The sequence below is a fragment of the Nicotiana sylvestris genome, chromosome 12, assembly GCF_000393655.2.
Source record: "Nicotiana sylvestris chromosome 12, ASM39365v2, whole genome shotgun sequence".
Lineage (NCBI taxonomy): Eukaryota > Viridiplantae > Streptophyta > Magnoliopsida > Solanales > Solanaceae > Nicotiana > Nicotiana sylvestris.
The window spans coordinates 44296242-44313072 of NC_091068.1; the positions used below are offsets into that span (position 1 = coordinate 44296242).

The window sequence follows — 16831 nt, forward strand, 5'->3', positions numbered from 1 at the left end:
TCGTCAGAGTCATTAAGGTAGAAAGAAGAGAATGTTAGTTTGTTTCATGCGGGGTCATGATACGTAGGCAACCTACATAGGGTTCGATCGAATCATTTTTTTATTATTATTAAAAGAAAAGAGAAAAAAAAGAAGGGAAGAAAAGGGAAACGAAAAAAAAGTGAAATTGTGGGATGTGAGATATGAGAGAAAGAAAGAGTGATGATTAAAAAAAGGAGAAATGAAGGAAAATGGATAAGCCAGCAAGTACTAGAAAGGCAAAGAAAAGAGAGGTTGAAAGGAACAAATTGGGATGATGCCAATTGACCTTTGTACCCTCGAAGTCATTCTAAAACCATTAATTGTTGCTAGATGCATTACACGGCAATGCTATATTTTTGTTGTTAAATGCCCTAGCTAACGGGAGGACTTGTTCCTTTTGATATCTTTATATCAGAAAGGTGGTTGGTTTGTGGTTCTCGAAGTAGTAACTCCTCTCCACAACATAAAGTCAAAAGGCAATGGCAGACAACAACAAAATTGAGTTGGTTGATACAGGTGCCCAAAAGCAATTAGTCGAACAGGACAATGGGTTGGTTGAAGAGGTGAGGATGTTAAGACAATACATGATGGACATGTATCAGGCCTGGATGACTGGGAAGGCACCACCCCCACCACCACCTAGCTTCCTAAATGCTACCCTTACCCAAACACCGGTCATAGTGCCAGATGATCCCCCATACTCTCTAGATCCACCCGCTTATCATGGCTTTCCCAACCACCCTAGTAGCTCCATCACTCATCTGCCAATTACCTTTCCCAAAAATTGCCCTCATGTCTTATCCATCATCCCCAACAATGAACACCCACTCAAAGATCACGATGCCCAATATTACCCCTCAGAGGTTGCCCACAAGGTTCCCAACTCATACGAGCAGGGCCCGCAGGATGAGCCTCATGTTGGAAATGAAAAGTTCACAGGAAGAAAAGGACGGGATGAGATACCCAGGAGGCTGAAAGGCATAGAACAGCCCTTAAAGAACAAGCAAGGAATGGGAAACCAGGGTAGCATGTCTTACAAAGAATTGTCTATATCCCTCGACGTTCGTCTGCCTGCGGGGTTTAAAGTGCCAAAGTTTAACTTGTATGATGGGTGTCGAGATCCGGTACCCCATTTGAGGGATTATTGTAGTGAAATGAGAAGTGTGGGCGAGAAAGATGATTTGTTGATGGCGTATTTTGGTGAGAGCTTGACTAGGGAAGCTTTGGAATGGCATAATCATCAAGATGTTGGTAAGTGGCCTACATTGGGTGACATGGCTCAAGATTTTGTTCGATACTTTCAATACGGATCAGGTGTTACCCCAGACCGCTCCTCCCTATCTAAAATGGAAAAGAAGCTGGAGGAAAGTTTTAGGGAGTTTGGGCTCAGATCGAGGGAGCAAGCTGCTCGAGTCAATACCCCAATTGGTGAAAAAGAAACGGTTGAGCTTTTCCTACAAGCCCAGGGGCCCACCTACTTCAATTATTTAATCCCGGCCTTGGGAAAGCCTTTCAAAGATGTGTTAAAATGGGGGAGCTAGTAGAAGAGGGAATCAAGTCAGGCAAAATCATGAGTTGTTCGAAAGACATTCAGAACACCCCAGTAAGCTTGGGTGGAAGAAAGAGAAACAGAAAAGATGACCCGATGGGATTTCCCGATCAACACTTCCAGCCTCGACGTCGTCCCCGTGGATATCCTTGTGCACCAGATGATCCTCCCCAATGCCACTTCTCTCCGCGGAACTCCCAAAATCGTACATCACTTTCCCAGTACCCAGCTCCACAAAATGCCTATCCACCCCCACGAGCCTACCGAAAACCTCCTGGATCAGGTTTCCGGCCCAATCAAGCATTTAAGAATGAGAGGTTTCTGGAAAAAAAAAGGCTTTCACCCCTATTGGAGAATCATACACTAGTTTGTTCCAAAAGTTGAAGCAATTGGACATGTTGAAGCCGATTCATATAAAAATGCCAACCCCTCTGTCAAAGAAGTTTGATTTTTCTCAAAGGTGCGCATATTGCTCAGATGCCCCGGGGCATGACATAGAGAAGTGTTGGAATCTGAAGAAAGCAATTCAGAAGCTTATTGATGCAGGTGACATTGTCGTGCAAAATCCATATGCAGCAAACACTAGCCAAAGTCCATCGCATGTTCGTAATGAGATGCATATGGTAAGTATGATTTGTTTTGAAAAGGAATATGAGAATTCTTGTTAGATCCTCGAAGGTCCACGCGCTGCAAAGTTTTCAGTGCTATTAGAGGTTGATCTTAAGAACGAGCCAGCAAAGGGAACCCAAAAGCAATTTATTAAGAACAATGTGATAGAGGTTTGTGAAGGTCCTAGTAAGGTTTATGCGGAATTCAGTGGCTAAGATGCCGAGCTTGACAATTGGAAAGACGCTCATTTCTTGGCTAGTCAGGGAAGAGTTTTGGTGGTTTATTTTATTGTCATTTCTGTTGTCCGGGTTATTTCAGGGTTGTAATCCGGATATTGTCTTGTGACTCAAACCCTTCTATCCTTTTATTTTTCCAAGTTTGTTTAGTCATAGTAGCCTGTCTAGTGTTGTCTAGGTTTGTTCTAGGTTTGTGACCCCAGTTTAGTTTGTTTGTTTTGTTGTTTAAACCCTTTCACCATCTGTCTAATGCAATTTTTCATTTTTTGTAATTTCTAGTCATTTTCATTTAGTTCTCTTTTCCTTTTATAGTCCTTTTCCTGTTGACTCTAGTGACATGACATGTACGCGTAATTATCAGCCTGGACTTAAAAAGTTAGTTTAGTCATGAAGTAATGAAATAATTTTGAAGATGATAGGGACATTTGAGGAAAAAAAGTAAAGGCATTTTGAGATTACTTCAAGCCCGAATTGTGAAACTGGGGCAGGTAGAACAAAAAGAAATACTATTAAAATGCATCATGCCGCATCAGGTTGAAGCTAAAGGCAAGTTTGCCCCAAATTGGCAGGGGTCGTTCATCGTAATGAGAGTGTTGTCCAATGGTACTTCGTATTTAACAGATATAGAAGGCAAATGTGTGGATATGGTTATCAAGTCTGGCGCAATCAAAAGATGTTACGAATGTTTTCCTTGGTTTGTTTAATTGTGTTGTTTGTACTTGGCATGTTTTGAAGATTGGAATGATGAAGTCATTTTGTTCTGCTATCTAAACACCTTATCCTTCGTTACCCCTTTGATCCTTGTTTGTTTTCTTCCATACCCCTCTTTCGGAATCAGTAGCAAAGATTAGAAACACAAGCGTGAAAGATAAGTAAAGGAAAAGGAGAAAAGAAAATAATGAAAAGGGAGAGAAGAAAAAAAGAGTAAGAAGAAAAGAAAAAAAAAGAAGAAAAAGAGAAGAAGAAAAGAAAAAACAACAAAACAACAAAAAGAAAAAAAGAGGAAGAAGAGAAGAAAAAATAAGAAGAAAAAGAGAAGAAAAAGGAAAAAAACAACAAAACAACAAAAAGAGGAAAGGAAGAAAGAAAAGAAAAGAAAAGAAGAGGAAGAGGAAGAAAAGAAGAGAAAAATCATAACAACAAAGTAATTTCTATGACATGAACTACGTTCAACTTGATTCCTTTTAAGGATACGTAGGCAGCCTCACGGTTCGGTCTCATTAAAATAAAAATCCAAAAGTCCCCAAGCAAGAAACTGGGGCAGAAGTTGTGGTTGTTGTAAAAAATCTGATTCCGAAGTTGTAATTTTGAACCCATGTGATTGTTTTGAGCCTTTGATATCCTTTCTTTTTAACCCTATCCAAAAGCCCACGTTACGATCCAAAGAAAGACCTTCCGATCAGTCTTCGAGAGATGCCAAGTCAAGCAAGGAGAGGTAATTCATATCAAGGGCAACACTCTGATCCAAGCAGGAAAAGTTAAAAATGAGAGAGTCTTAGTGGTGAAAACCTTCACGGTCACCGTAAGGCGATGGAAAGCTGAGAGAAATAAAAAATGAGAGAAATAAAAATGAGAGAGTCTTATTGGTGAAAACCCTCGCGGGCACTGTAAGGCGACGGTAAGTTGAGAAAAAGAACAAAAGAGGCTTGATGGTGAAAACCCTTCGGGCACTACAAGTCGAATAAGGATTGTGAATCAGATTGGATAATCGGAGCATTGAAGCCCAGTTTCACGGTTTAAAGGTACAACAAGAGTTGAGCATTAGGCTTGCTCAACTGAATAGGCCACCTGTGTATGTCATGGTCATTAGAGTTGGTATCCACATCTCATAGGTTTCTACTTTGTAGTTTTCTTGTTAGGGATCATCTCTTTCCTTTGTCCTTTACTCTGTTCCTTTTGTCTTGTTTACTTCTTCTTCCTGAGTCCGTTTGGTCAGAATAAGTGAGAAATGACTTCAAAATTTGCCACCAGCTTTCCAGTTGCACAAACGGGATCTGGCCAGCACATCAAAGTGGCATAAGTCCGAAAAGAACAACAAGCGCATTGAGCTGGTAATAATCAACATGCTTTGGGATACTTGTGAAATACAAAGGCTTGGTACATATCAATTCATGAATAATGTAACAAGATGGAGGGTGTTAGGTGAACGAATCAAAGGTATTTTCGGTGAAACACAAAGGTTTGGTACATATCAATTCATGGACAATGCAACAGATGGAGGGTGTTAGGTGAATAGATTAAGGGTATTTTCTGTGATAAGATTGACAGAGAAAGTGGTTAACCAATGACAAGCAAGGTCTTCCAAGTGAAAATCAAAGGTATCATGGCAAGTGAAGGAGCGATAGACCTCAAGGCCAATGCCAGTGGGTTAAGTCAGGAAAGAACAGCATGCACATTGAGTGGACGGTAATTGACGTGCTTTGGGATTCATGGGAGACACAAAGGTTGGTAAATGTTAGTTCATGAGTAATGCAACAGATCGAGGATATTGGGTCTGAACGGAGAAGAGGTATTTTCTGTGATAAGGATGACAGAGAAAGTGATTAGTCAAGGAACAAGCAAAGTCTTCGAGTGAAAATCGGTTATCATGAGAAGTGAAGGAGCAACCGCCCTCAAAGTCAAGGCCACAAACCAACAACCATATTTTTAAACTAACAAGATTTTTCTTTAATTTGAAACAGGGGCAGGAAATCTCGTTTGTTTCGGAGAAACCCACCGCAAGGAAAGGCAAGCACTAGACAGGTTACCCTCATGGAAAATGGGATTTAGTTTAAAATTCAAAACAATTATGAGTAGCAAGATCTAGCATAAGTGCGCCCAAAGGAACATAAGTAGGCTTCAAAGTTTACATGTTTGAGATAGGATTCAATTAGGAGTTTTCAGGACCCTCCTGAATAACGGGACCTAGCTTTAGGATTTCCATTGGATAACAAGGTTTAGAGTAAGTTTTGTTGTAGGGTAATATAATTTAGCCGTGAAATTGTCACTCTTAAGATAAAACTTGACTTTTGATTTTCAGGACCCTCCTGGATAATGGGACGTAGTTTAAAACTGGCTTGCATAACAAGATTTAACGGAAGTAACACCTTTAGAAGATATAACTTATATTTAAAATTGTCGTTTAGTTAAGAGTTGTCAGGACCCTCCTGGATAATGGGGAATAGTTTAAGACCTTCTTAGATAACAAGATTTAGCGGAAGTCATGCCTTTAAAAGATATAGCTAAGATTTAAAATTGTTGTTTAGTTAAAAGTTGTCAGTACCCCCCTGGATAATGGGACCTAGCTCTCAAATTCTTAGTAATATGATTCAGTTTAACACTCACATATGTGCCCAGTTACCAAACTGGGGTAGAAAATTTTCTTTGTTTTGTCTATTTTTTGTCAAAATCAGGTACCCACTTAGAGAATAGGGAGAAGCAGTTCAAGTCTAGTAGTCAGGAGCCTGCTTGGAGAGCAAGGAATACATTTCAAGTCAGCAATCAGGAGCCCACCTGGAGAACAAGGGAGTATAACTCAAGTTTTAGTTTTCAAGTTCTTATTGATATTTGGTAATGTGGTTCGTTTTACACTTGCATATGTGCACAGATACCCAAACTGGGGTAGAAAAATTTTCTTTGTTTTTGTCTATTTTGTTGAAGTCAGGAGCCCGCCTAGAGAGCAGTGAATACATTTCAAGTCAGTAGTCAGGAGCCCTCCTGGAGAGCAGGGAATACATTCAAGTTTAGCAGTCAGGAGCCCGCCTGGAGAGCAGGGAATGCATTTCAAGTCAGCAATCAGGAGCCCCCTGGAGAACAAGGGAGTACAATTCAAGTTTTAGCTTTCAAGTTCTTATCGATATTTGGTAATATGATCTGTTTTACACTTACATGTGTGCCTAGATACCCAAACGAGGGCAAAAAATTTTCTATGTTTGTCTATTTTGTTTAAGTCAGGAGCCTGCCTGGAGAGCAGGGAATACATTTCAAGTTCAGCAGTCAGGAGCCCACCTGGAGAGCACGGAATACATTTCAAGTTCAGCAGTCAGGAGCCCGCCTGGAGAGCACGGAATACATTTCAAGTTCAGCAATCAAGAGCCTGCCGGGAGAGCAGGGAATACATTACAAGTCAGTAGTCAGGAGCCCACCTGGAGAGCAGGGAATACATTCAAGTTTAGCAATCAGGAGCCCGCTTAGAAAGCATGGGAATATAATTCAAGTTCAGCAGTTAGGTGCCCACTTGGAGAGCAAGGGAATACAGTTCGAGTTCAACAATCAGGCGTCCACCTGAAGAAAAGGAAAAGCATCTCAGATTGCAATTCAAGTCAGCAACCAAAGAATCTCACGGCAAGAATGCGAGTCAACAGTCCGAGGTGATCAACAGAAGTTAGTCACAATAAAGAAAAAAAGAGAGAAAGGCAAGAAGTGAATCCAAATGCAGAAGTTGATGGAAGATGTGAACTGCTTAATACATGGTGGAAGTCACAAGCACTACATGTCCGGTCTTGATCCAAAAAGCTATAGAAGAACGAGATAGCACCTGCAACTAGCAAACGTCAAGGTTCAAATCTAAGGTCCGCATGAAGAACCATTCAAGACTCAAGATCAAGCTTCAGAAGACTTATAGATAGGAATTTTGTAACTCGTAGTTGACAGGCTTAGCTAGTCTTTTTCATGTTTTGATTTTTGATGTAATAATAGGACTGCGGACCGGAACCTAGGCGGAACAGCACCTAGACTGGCTCGTCACCTCGGCATACTCCATCATCTTACCCACCTCTAAACTACACGTGGCCTGATTCCTTTATAGCCAAGGATATGTAGGCAGCTCAGATACCAGGGCTCAGTCACATTTCCCTTTTCTCTTAGCTTTAGTCTCTCTAAATAAGGGTCGGGTCAAAAAACCTGTCTAGTCATTCTTTGTCTGAAAACTCTTTGCATTTCCAGTCAAAGAGGGGCAGCTGTAGACATGTAATTTTTGACCCTCCCCAAGATTTTTCATATTTTAGCACGTAAATATTTTATTTAGGCCCAATATAGCTATTTCAACTATTTTTGACTTCTTTACTTTATTTTCGTCATGAAAATGAAAAATTACAAAAAAATATTTTAGCTTCCGTATCTTTCATAATTCTTAAAAAAAAAAAATAGTACGTTATTTTTATCTTTATATAATTTTGAAAATACAAAAATTATATAATAGTTTCATGTTAGCTTTTGCATTGTGTAGTATTTTTATCTTATTTTAAAATAAGTCAATTAAGGTGTTGGATCCCAATTTTAAGAGTTTTTGGAGCCCAATTCGGATTAGTCCATTAAGCCTAGGGACCCTTCTAAACTCTTCTTTGAAAAAAAAACAAATAAAAAGGACCCTAAGGACTTAACACAAAAAGACCTAGGAACTAATGGGCAAAATACATAAAAATACACCAAAACCTAGACTCTACCGATAAAGTAATGCTTAAAAAATCTAAAGAAAAATAGGTCTGAAGGGCACAACTTTTCAGCAAAAAAGAGAAACCCCACCCCCCGGCTCCGTCTTCTCCAAACGACCCCCCATGTTAGTCTCCTTCTTCAGTAGCATAAGCCAAAACAATAACTCCTCGCCGGAAAACCAGGAACCCACTGCCCTAGCCCCTTCGCATGAAAACCCGTCACGCCACACCATCTAATTATCGAACCAGCATCAGACTAGTCGCCGAACCTCCTCATTACCCTCATCGCCACCCCAGTACCCTTCCACGAAAAAACTTGGCTGGACTGGTTGGTTTTTTGGTCGAAGCCATGTCCTTCGCCGGTGACCATACCACCTTTCTGGGAGTTTCGTGCTTTGCCATATTTTCCGGCGAGTTTAGAGTTCGTCGAGGTCCCTCTGAAGATCGTCTTCTTCGCAGTCCCTTGAAACCAACGACCCCAATCTCCAAATCTCCATAGCTGCACACCCAACCCCATCGGATCTCCGTCTCATCGACACCTCTAAAAACCCAACAGCAGCCATAAACGGACCCATCCCTATCCTTCATCTTCTTCAACATCGAAAAACCAAGGAACCCATCTTCTTCACGATAAACCTGAAGCAACTAGACATATCTCGACCAACCGACAACATTCAGTCCAAACGGAAAAAAGTCAAGAACAATAAAGAAAACAAAATAAGTAAAAGCTGAAAACAGTACGGGTTCAAAAGCTCATTTCGAGTTCTTTTCCGGCGAGATCTTCGGTCCGTCGAGGTTGCTGGTTAGAGGTCCATTCGTGGGTGACCTTGTTTTCAACGTGAATTATTCAAAGTTATACTATCTGTTTAATCAGGTTGGTCGCTACTCATTTGAATTCTCAAAGCATTGAAATTGCATTTTATCATAAGTTCTGTTATGTCGCTTCTAATTCGTTTGAATTTTCACTTTTTATAAGTGCTATTATGTCGTTTCTGTGCACAACCATCTTTATATATATATATATATATAAAACTTTTAGAAGTACAATCGCCTAATGATTCTTTCCTTGAGTTTTCCTTATTTAAATTATGTTGCCGAGTTGTTACTTGTATTTGAAGTTGGGATATTACAATAGATGGGTGTTTGGTTTTGGTTTGCGCTCAAAGGAAATTGACTGATTTCGAATAGCCATTTTGTGGCTTTATATTTAGAAAGTCGATTAGTTTTTATGAAAATTAGCCTCACGGGTGCAAAGTTTGAAAGGTCTTGCTGCATTTTGTTGATCTTTTGAAGGAGAAGTCCTATTCTATTGCTAAATCGTATATGGTAGTATTGAGTGTTGGTGATAATTATGAAGATATGTTAAGAGATAGCACGTTAGTATTTGTTGAATTCGATTGTTATAATTGAATACCAATCCCCGCTTTAAAGAAATCGAGGCGCGCCGTGCCAAATAAAACCTTAAAATGCATGACCCTCATTTAATTAATGTGTTTTCTCTTTAGAAATCGAGGTGCACAATTTAGCGAATTTTCCATGGCCCTCGCGAAGTTAAAGACACGTAGTTGCTTTAGGCGCGTTATTTTAATAATTTACCTTCCTAAACTCGGGTGCACATTTATGTGACCCAAATCCAAATCTCAACAATGTTAGATAAAATATGTTGCGGACCGCGGGTGCATTTATGTGACGTGGTTCAAGATGTATTTTAAATAATGTTGAAATCTTCCTAAAAATAATAATTAATAAAAGCGGTTATAGAGTTAAAATTGCACCATAGGCTAAAACATGTACTAAAATCAGATAATTAAGCCGAATGTAACAGCTAAGCGACTATGCTAGAACCACGGAACTCGGGAATGCCTAACACCTTCTCCCGGGTTAACAAAATTTCTTACTCGGTTTTCTAGTTCGAGGACTGTTAAACAGAGTCAATCTTTTCCTTGATTCGGGATTTGAACCGGTGACTTGGGACACCATAAATTTATCCCAAGTGACGACTCTAAATCTTTTAATAAAATAATTCCGTTTCGATTGTCACTTCAAGTGGAAAAAACTCCCTTATACATTCCTTACGGGGTGTAGGTAAAAAGGAGGTGTGACAATAGTTACCAAGGACAAAGGGGCAATGCTCCTAACCAACAACGACAGTAGAGATCCCAAGGAAATTGGGGGAATCAAAACCAACAAGGCAATAGAAACTGGGGGAACAACAATCAGAATTGGGGAAAGCAGGGCAACTGAAGTGGCAACAACAACAATTGGGGAGGAAACAACAACCAAGGGGGTTGGAACAATGGCAATCAAGGGAATCGGGGGCAAGGCTTTCAAAGGCCTCTGATGTATCAACAACCAAACAACCCACCTCCATTTCTGTCCCAAGGTCCTAGCTCGCAAACAATGAGATGGGAAGGATCGAGATGATGTTTGAACAAATGATGAAGAAGAACGCCGACTCTGATGCCCAGTTGGAATCCCGCAATATTCCAACCCAAAATTTAGAGGTTCAACTTGTCCAGATTTCGCAATCTTTGAATACTCACCCTAAGGGGGCTCTACCTAGTGATACGGTACTAAACCCGAAGGGTGGGAATAAGACGGGGCATGCAGTGTCGGTGATTACTAGAAACGGTCGAGGTGGTGATGTGAATACCTCCAAGCAAAAGGAAATTGTGAGTGATGAGGTTGAAGTACAAGATGATGATGTTCCCTATAGTTGATGAGCAAGTGAAATCTATATTATATTAAAATGATAGTAGTGAAGCATGAGGTTAAGCTAAGTGGCATATTCAAATAAAATACCAATAGGTACTTTTAAGACATACTCTAAATATATTTAGAGAAATCTAATAAGGATTAAGACAAATTAGATTTGATCAAATATAATTTATGGTGAAAATAAATTAAGATTGAACATGCTCTATTTTTTTTCATTTCATAATTTTTATATTCTTGACAATATTATGCAGAGAAATAAAATGATAGCGGAAATTTTATTAATATAATGTAATCAAACAAATAAGAAAATAACATTTTAAAAAGAATTTGAATGCGGATACCGCCCCGCATATTTATTTTTTGATTTTTTTTAATTTGGGAAAATTATCAAAAGATACCACATTCCAATGTATTATATTCTTATTTTTAGAGAAATTTTATGCAATTTTCTTCTTTTGTTGATGTTAACTCCACTTACTACATGTAGTTATCTTTTCCTCCTATCTTTTTAATATTAATACAAGAATGTAGACTCTATACTACTTGAAGTGTATGTCACTTTCATTATAAATATTGATTAATCAAATATCAATTGACTACTGCTCTGAGATGTGTAGGTATTTTCCTTTGGCAGCAAATAATATTACTACTACGTTCATAAATTTTATTGTAGCGTTAATGGTGGTCGAGTTACGTAGCAAAATTTCAGCCAACTACGATATCTACATGCAAATATATAACTTATATGTTAAATGTCTACTTCCAGTTACAAATAAGAAAAGGGGTATGACTACTTCAGATACAAATATATAACTATATAAGTCAAAGTGTTAAATCACATTAGGATGAGTAACTGCAAAAGATTTAGGATTTGGTAGGCTGGTAACGTTTAACGTTTTAGACTTTTAGTTCAAGATTTAGGTTTTAAAAAACCTGTGATCCGTGACTCGCCCCTCCCCGCATTAATTTTTTTTAAAAAAAATTAGGCTTCACCCCGCCCCGCAAACATTGTAACCTGCCCCGCCCCGCGAATGCTGAAAACCGCCCCGCCCCATTTGCCATCCCCAAATGCTGGGTTATGCCAAGTTCACGAAAGACTTGGTGACTAAAAAGAGATCCATGGATTGTGAGACCATCAAAATGACTCATCAAGTAAGTGCAATTGTGCACTCGATGGCTCCAAAGCTTGAAGATCCCGACGTTTTCACCATTTCATATACCATTGGGAGTGCGGATTTTGCAAAGGCATTGTGCGATCTGGGAGCAAGTATACATTTGATGCCTTACTCTGTGTTCAAAACTTTGGGTATTGGTCAACCGAGGGCTACTTCAATGAGGTTGCAAATGGCAGATAGAACAATGAAGATGCCGCTTGGTATTATCGATGATGTTCTTGTTCGAGTGGACAAGTTTATTTTGACTACTGACTTTGTGATTCTGGAATGCGAGGTCGATTATGAGGTTTCAATCATATTGGGAAGACCTTTCCTTGCAATTGGGAAGACATTGGTTGATGTGGAAGCAGGGGAGCTCACCTTCCGGGTGGGTGGTGAAAAAGTGGTCTTTCATGTATGCAAATCAATGAAGCAGCCGAATAGTACCAAAGTGTGCTCTTTTGTGGATCTTGTCACGGAAGTGATAGTTGATGATACTAGTGCAATAATCAATGTGGAGGATCCTCTAGAAGCGGTATTGTTGAACTTGGATGTGAATGAGGATGAAGGTCGGGTGGAGTGTGTCAATGCTTTGCATGGAACGGACTCTTACTCTTATGAGCCTCAAAATCTCTCCTTGGATCTTGAGAATAGATAGACTCCACCAACAAAGCCCTCAATTGAGGAACCTCCCATTTTGGAGTTGAAGCCTTTGCCCTCACATCTCAGGTATGAATTCTTAGGTCCTAGTTCAACTTTACCTGTTATTCTTTCGTCTTATATTACTAACGTGCAGGTAGATGCAAAACTAGAGGTGCTCCAAAGAAGTAAGAAGGTAATTGGATGAACTCTAGCTGATATTCGGGGAATAAGCCCTGCCTTTTGCATGCACAAGATTATACTGGAGGATGATGCCAAGACCTCAGTGGAACATCAAATGAGGTTGAATAAGGCTATGCAAGAGGTTGTCAAAAAGGAGGTGATCAAGTGGTTAGATGCAGGGGTTGTGTACCCCATCTCGGATAGTTCTTGGACTTCACCGGTGCAATATGTGCCGAAGAAGGGTGGTATGATTGTGGTTACCAATGAGAAAAATGAGTTGATTCCCACCAGGACTGTCACCAGATGGAGAGTGTGCATGGACTACCACAAGTTGAATAAAGTGACCCGCAAGGATCATTTTCTATTTTCCTTTCTTGACCAGATGCTAGAAAGACTTGCTGGGCGTGCCTTCTACTATTTTCTAGATGGGTACTCAGGTTACAACCAGATTTTGATTGCTCCGGAAGATCAGGAGAAAACCACCTTCACGTGTCCATATGGCACCTTTACCTTTTCTAGGATACTATTTGGTTTGTGTAATGCACCGGCTACATTCTAGCGGTGTATGATGGCTATATTTGCCGACATGGTGGAGGACTTCTTGGAAGTGTTTATCGATGACTTTAGTGTTGTGGGTGACTCTTTTGATGAATGTTTGAAGAATCTTGATAAGGTGTTGGCCCAGTGTGAAGAGACCAATCTTGTGCTTAACTGGGAAAAAAACCACTTTATGGTCGAGGAGGGCATTGTCCTCGGCCATAAGATCTCAAAGCACGGTATAGAGGTGGACAAGGCTAAAATTGAAGTGATCTCAAAGCTTCCTCCTCCTACTTCAGTTAAGGCGGTTAGGAGTTTTCTTGGCATGCGGGGTTCTACCGAAGATTCATCAAAGACTTTTCTAAGGTAGTGAATCCTTTGTGCAAGTTATTGGAAAAGGATGCCAAGTTCGTGTTTAATGAGGAATGTGCTTTTTAACTTCTCAAGTACAAATTGACAACCACTCTCATTATTACCGCACCCAATTGGAGCTTACCTTTTGAGCTCATGTGTGACGCAAGCGATGTTTGCAGCAGGAGCGGTCTTGGGTCAAAGAGTAAACAAGATGTTTCACCTGGTGTATTATGCAATCAAAATAATGAATGATGCTCAAGTGAATTACACGGTGATGGAAAAAGAGTTGTTAGCAATTGTGTTCGCAATGGGGAAGTTCAAGACTTATCTCATGGGTGCCAAGGTGATAGTTCATACCGACCATGTAGCACTCCACTACTTGATGACAAAGAAGGATTCCAAAGCTCGGTTGATGAGATGGATTTTATTGATTCAAGAGTTTGACCTCAAGATTGTGGATCGAAAAGGGTGTGAAAACCAAGTGGCGGACCACTTGTCCCGCTTGGAGGAGGTGGGGATGCCCTGTGATGGACTCGAAATTAATGATTCTTTTCCTGATGAGCAACTCCTCTCTATATCTGTGAATAGCATGCCTTGGTTTGGGATGTTCCCAACTTTCTTGTGATTGGTATTGTTTCGTGTGAGCTCTCTTCTAACCAAAAGAAGAAGCTTAAACGGGATAGCTTCGATTACTACTGGGATGAGCCCTACTTGTTCAAAATCTATAATGATGGTGTGATCCGGAGATGTGTTCTGGAAGAGGAGCAAATGAGTATTCTGGATGCTTGTCATTCCTCTCCCTATGGTGGTCATCATGGTGGGGCGAGGATAGCTTCAAAGGTGCTTAGTTGTGGTTTTTATTGGCCTACATTGTACAAGTATGCCGGTGAGCTTGTGAAGAGATGTGATGAGTGTCAAAGAGCAGGTGGAATTTCAAAGAAGGATGAGATGCCTCTCACCACTATTCTTGAGGTCGACATATTTGATGTGTGGGGCATTGATTTTATGGGTCCATTTGTAAGTTCTTGTGGCCACATGTACATTCTAGTGGTCATTGATTATGTTTCCAAGTGGGTTGACGCCATGGTTTACCTAACAATGAGACCCAGAGTGTTGTGGCTTTTCTCAAAAAGAGTATCTTTACTCGGTTTGGCACTCCTAAAGCAATCATCAGTGATGGAGGGTCTCATTTCTGCAATAAGGCATTTGACACTTTGCTTGCAAAGTATGGTGTCAATCACAAGGTTTCTACCCCTTACCATCCTCAAGCTAGTGGGCAAGTGGAGTTCTCCAACAGGGAGATTAAGAGCATATTGTCAAAGCGGTTAATGCAAATAGGACTGACTGGTCAAAGAAACTGGATGATGCTTTGTGGGCTTAACGACTGCTTACAAGACTCTGATTGGTATGTATCCATACCGGTTGGTGTTTGGGAAAGCTTTTCATCTACCGGTTGAGTTAGAGCACAAGGCCATGTGGGCTTTGAGGAAGTTAAATCTTGATGCGATATTGCAGCAAATCTTCGGGTGGAGAAGCTTAATGAGCTTGATGAGTTCAGATTCCATACCTACTCCAGCTCATCCTTGTATAAGGACAAGATGAAGTACTTACATGACAAGTATGCTCGTGGCAAGGAGTTCAAAGTGTGTGATTTGGTTCTATTGTTCAACTCCTGGTTACGACTGTTTTTGGGAAAGCTTAAGTCAAAATGGAGTGGACCTTTAGAGGTGGTGCTTGTGACTCCGTTTGGTGCTCTTGATTTGAAAACAAAAATGGTGAAATCTTCAGAGTTAATGGGCACAGAGTGAAGCACTATCTTGTAAAGTTTGATGACAACCACGTGGTAGCAATGATCCATCTCAAGTGATTAATGGTAACCTGCGTCGTGTCGCGTCGTTAAATCAGGCGCTTCTTGGGAGGTAACCTATGTGTTTTTCTTCTTCTTTTTTTTATTTTCTTCTTAGTGTAGGATTTATTTTTGGACTAACTGGTTGTGAGATGTGACCATCTTTCTGAGCAGAAGGTCTATCGAAAACATCCTCTCTACCCTATCGGTGTAGAGGTAAGGTCTGTATACGCACTATCCTCCCCAGACCCCACTCAGTGGGACTTTACTAGGTCGTTGTTGTTGTTATTGTTGTTGGTTGTGAGATGTGTGTAGGGATGTTTGATGTAGTGCAGAACTAAGCTAGAAAATTTTGACACTCTCTGAAGATTGGACCGCTGCCACACTCCATTTTTTGCGGTCGCAGAGGCGGAATTCGATGGCGATCAGCGGTGCTAAACAGTCCAAAATAGGGGTTCTCTGAAGTTTCAACTGCTTCCGCGGTACATTTTTTGCGGTCAGCGGTGGCTTATCGCTATCGCAAAGCATTTTTCACTCTTAGTAGTGGTATCATAATTGCAGCCCTTCAGTTCTGCACCAGCACGGACCGCGGTGATTTACAGCGGCCGCGGTAGGTAAGATCGTGTGGGCCCCTTAAATAGGCGGTCATAAGGCCTTTTATCCTTTTCGCCCATTTCACTCTCAAGCTCAATTTCACTGTTCACTCCAGCCCTAAGCTGCACACACAAGATTTAGAGTCCATTTTCCTTGCACATTTCACATTTGGTAATTTCATTTCCCTCATTAGTCTTCAATTTTGTACTTGTTGTTATTTTACCTGTTAGTTTTTACTTCTTCTTCCTCTTTTCTTTTAATTTTAACCTAGGGTTGTTTAATGTTAATTAGGCTAGGCTTCATATAGTTAGGAGTTGTTAATGAACACCTAGTGGAGTTAAAAATGTAGAGGAGATTGCTAAAATGCAAGAACATCTGAAACCCTAGGTGTGCTAGGCCCAATTTTAACTTTCGCGCCCGCAGTTGATTTTCCACCATGGTCCGCGGTCATATGTTTTATCTGAGAATTTTAAGTCATGATAACAGCGGTCAGCGGTGGCAACTTCCATTGACAGTGGTACCTTTCCGCGGCCGCGATGCTTTTCTCGCGGTCCGTAGTGCTCAAGTTCAGAGAGGTCTAAACAAGGGTCAGCGCCCGCAGTCGATCTTCTGCAAACAGTGGTGCAACCACCGCGGCCGCCCTTATTTTTTTTGTGATTCGGGGTAAAATAGAATCAGAGGGTGGGTAGTCTGATTCCCACACCTCCACGGCCGTAATGCATTTTTTGCGGTCCACAGTGCAGCCTTCGCGGCCGCGATCCCATTTTCCGTGGTCCGCGGTCTGTTGTTTTGTTCAAGCACTATCAACTGCTATACTGCTTTTCTGCACTGCTTCTTCTAATATTTGCACTAACAATTTTCAACTAATTATACTTGCATACAATGGCTAATCTAGAGGAGACAGTGAAAAACAAAAAGGAAAAGTTGAGTCCTCCTAGGGTAGGGGACGAGGATAGATTAAATTGACCCCAGCAATTCGG

The 16831-nt window shown here is 40.7% G+C and overlaps 1 protein-coding gene across 1 annotated transcript; it reads left to right on the plus strand.

The window, feature by feature from the left end:
• The first annotated feature begins 11684 nt into the window (after positions 1 to 11684).
• On the plus strand, positions 11685 to 12356 carry LOC138882966 (uncharacterized). The gene has a single exon (XM_070163616.1). The coding sequence runs from the start codon at positions 11685 to 11687 to the stop codon at positions 12354 to 12356; it is 672 nt and encodes a 223-aa protein (XP_070019717.1).
• The last annotated feature ends 4475 nt before the right edge of the window (positions 12357 to 16831 follow it).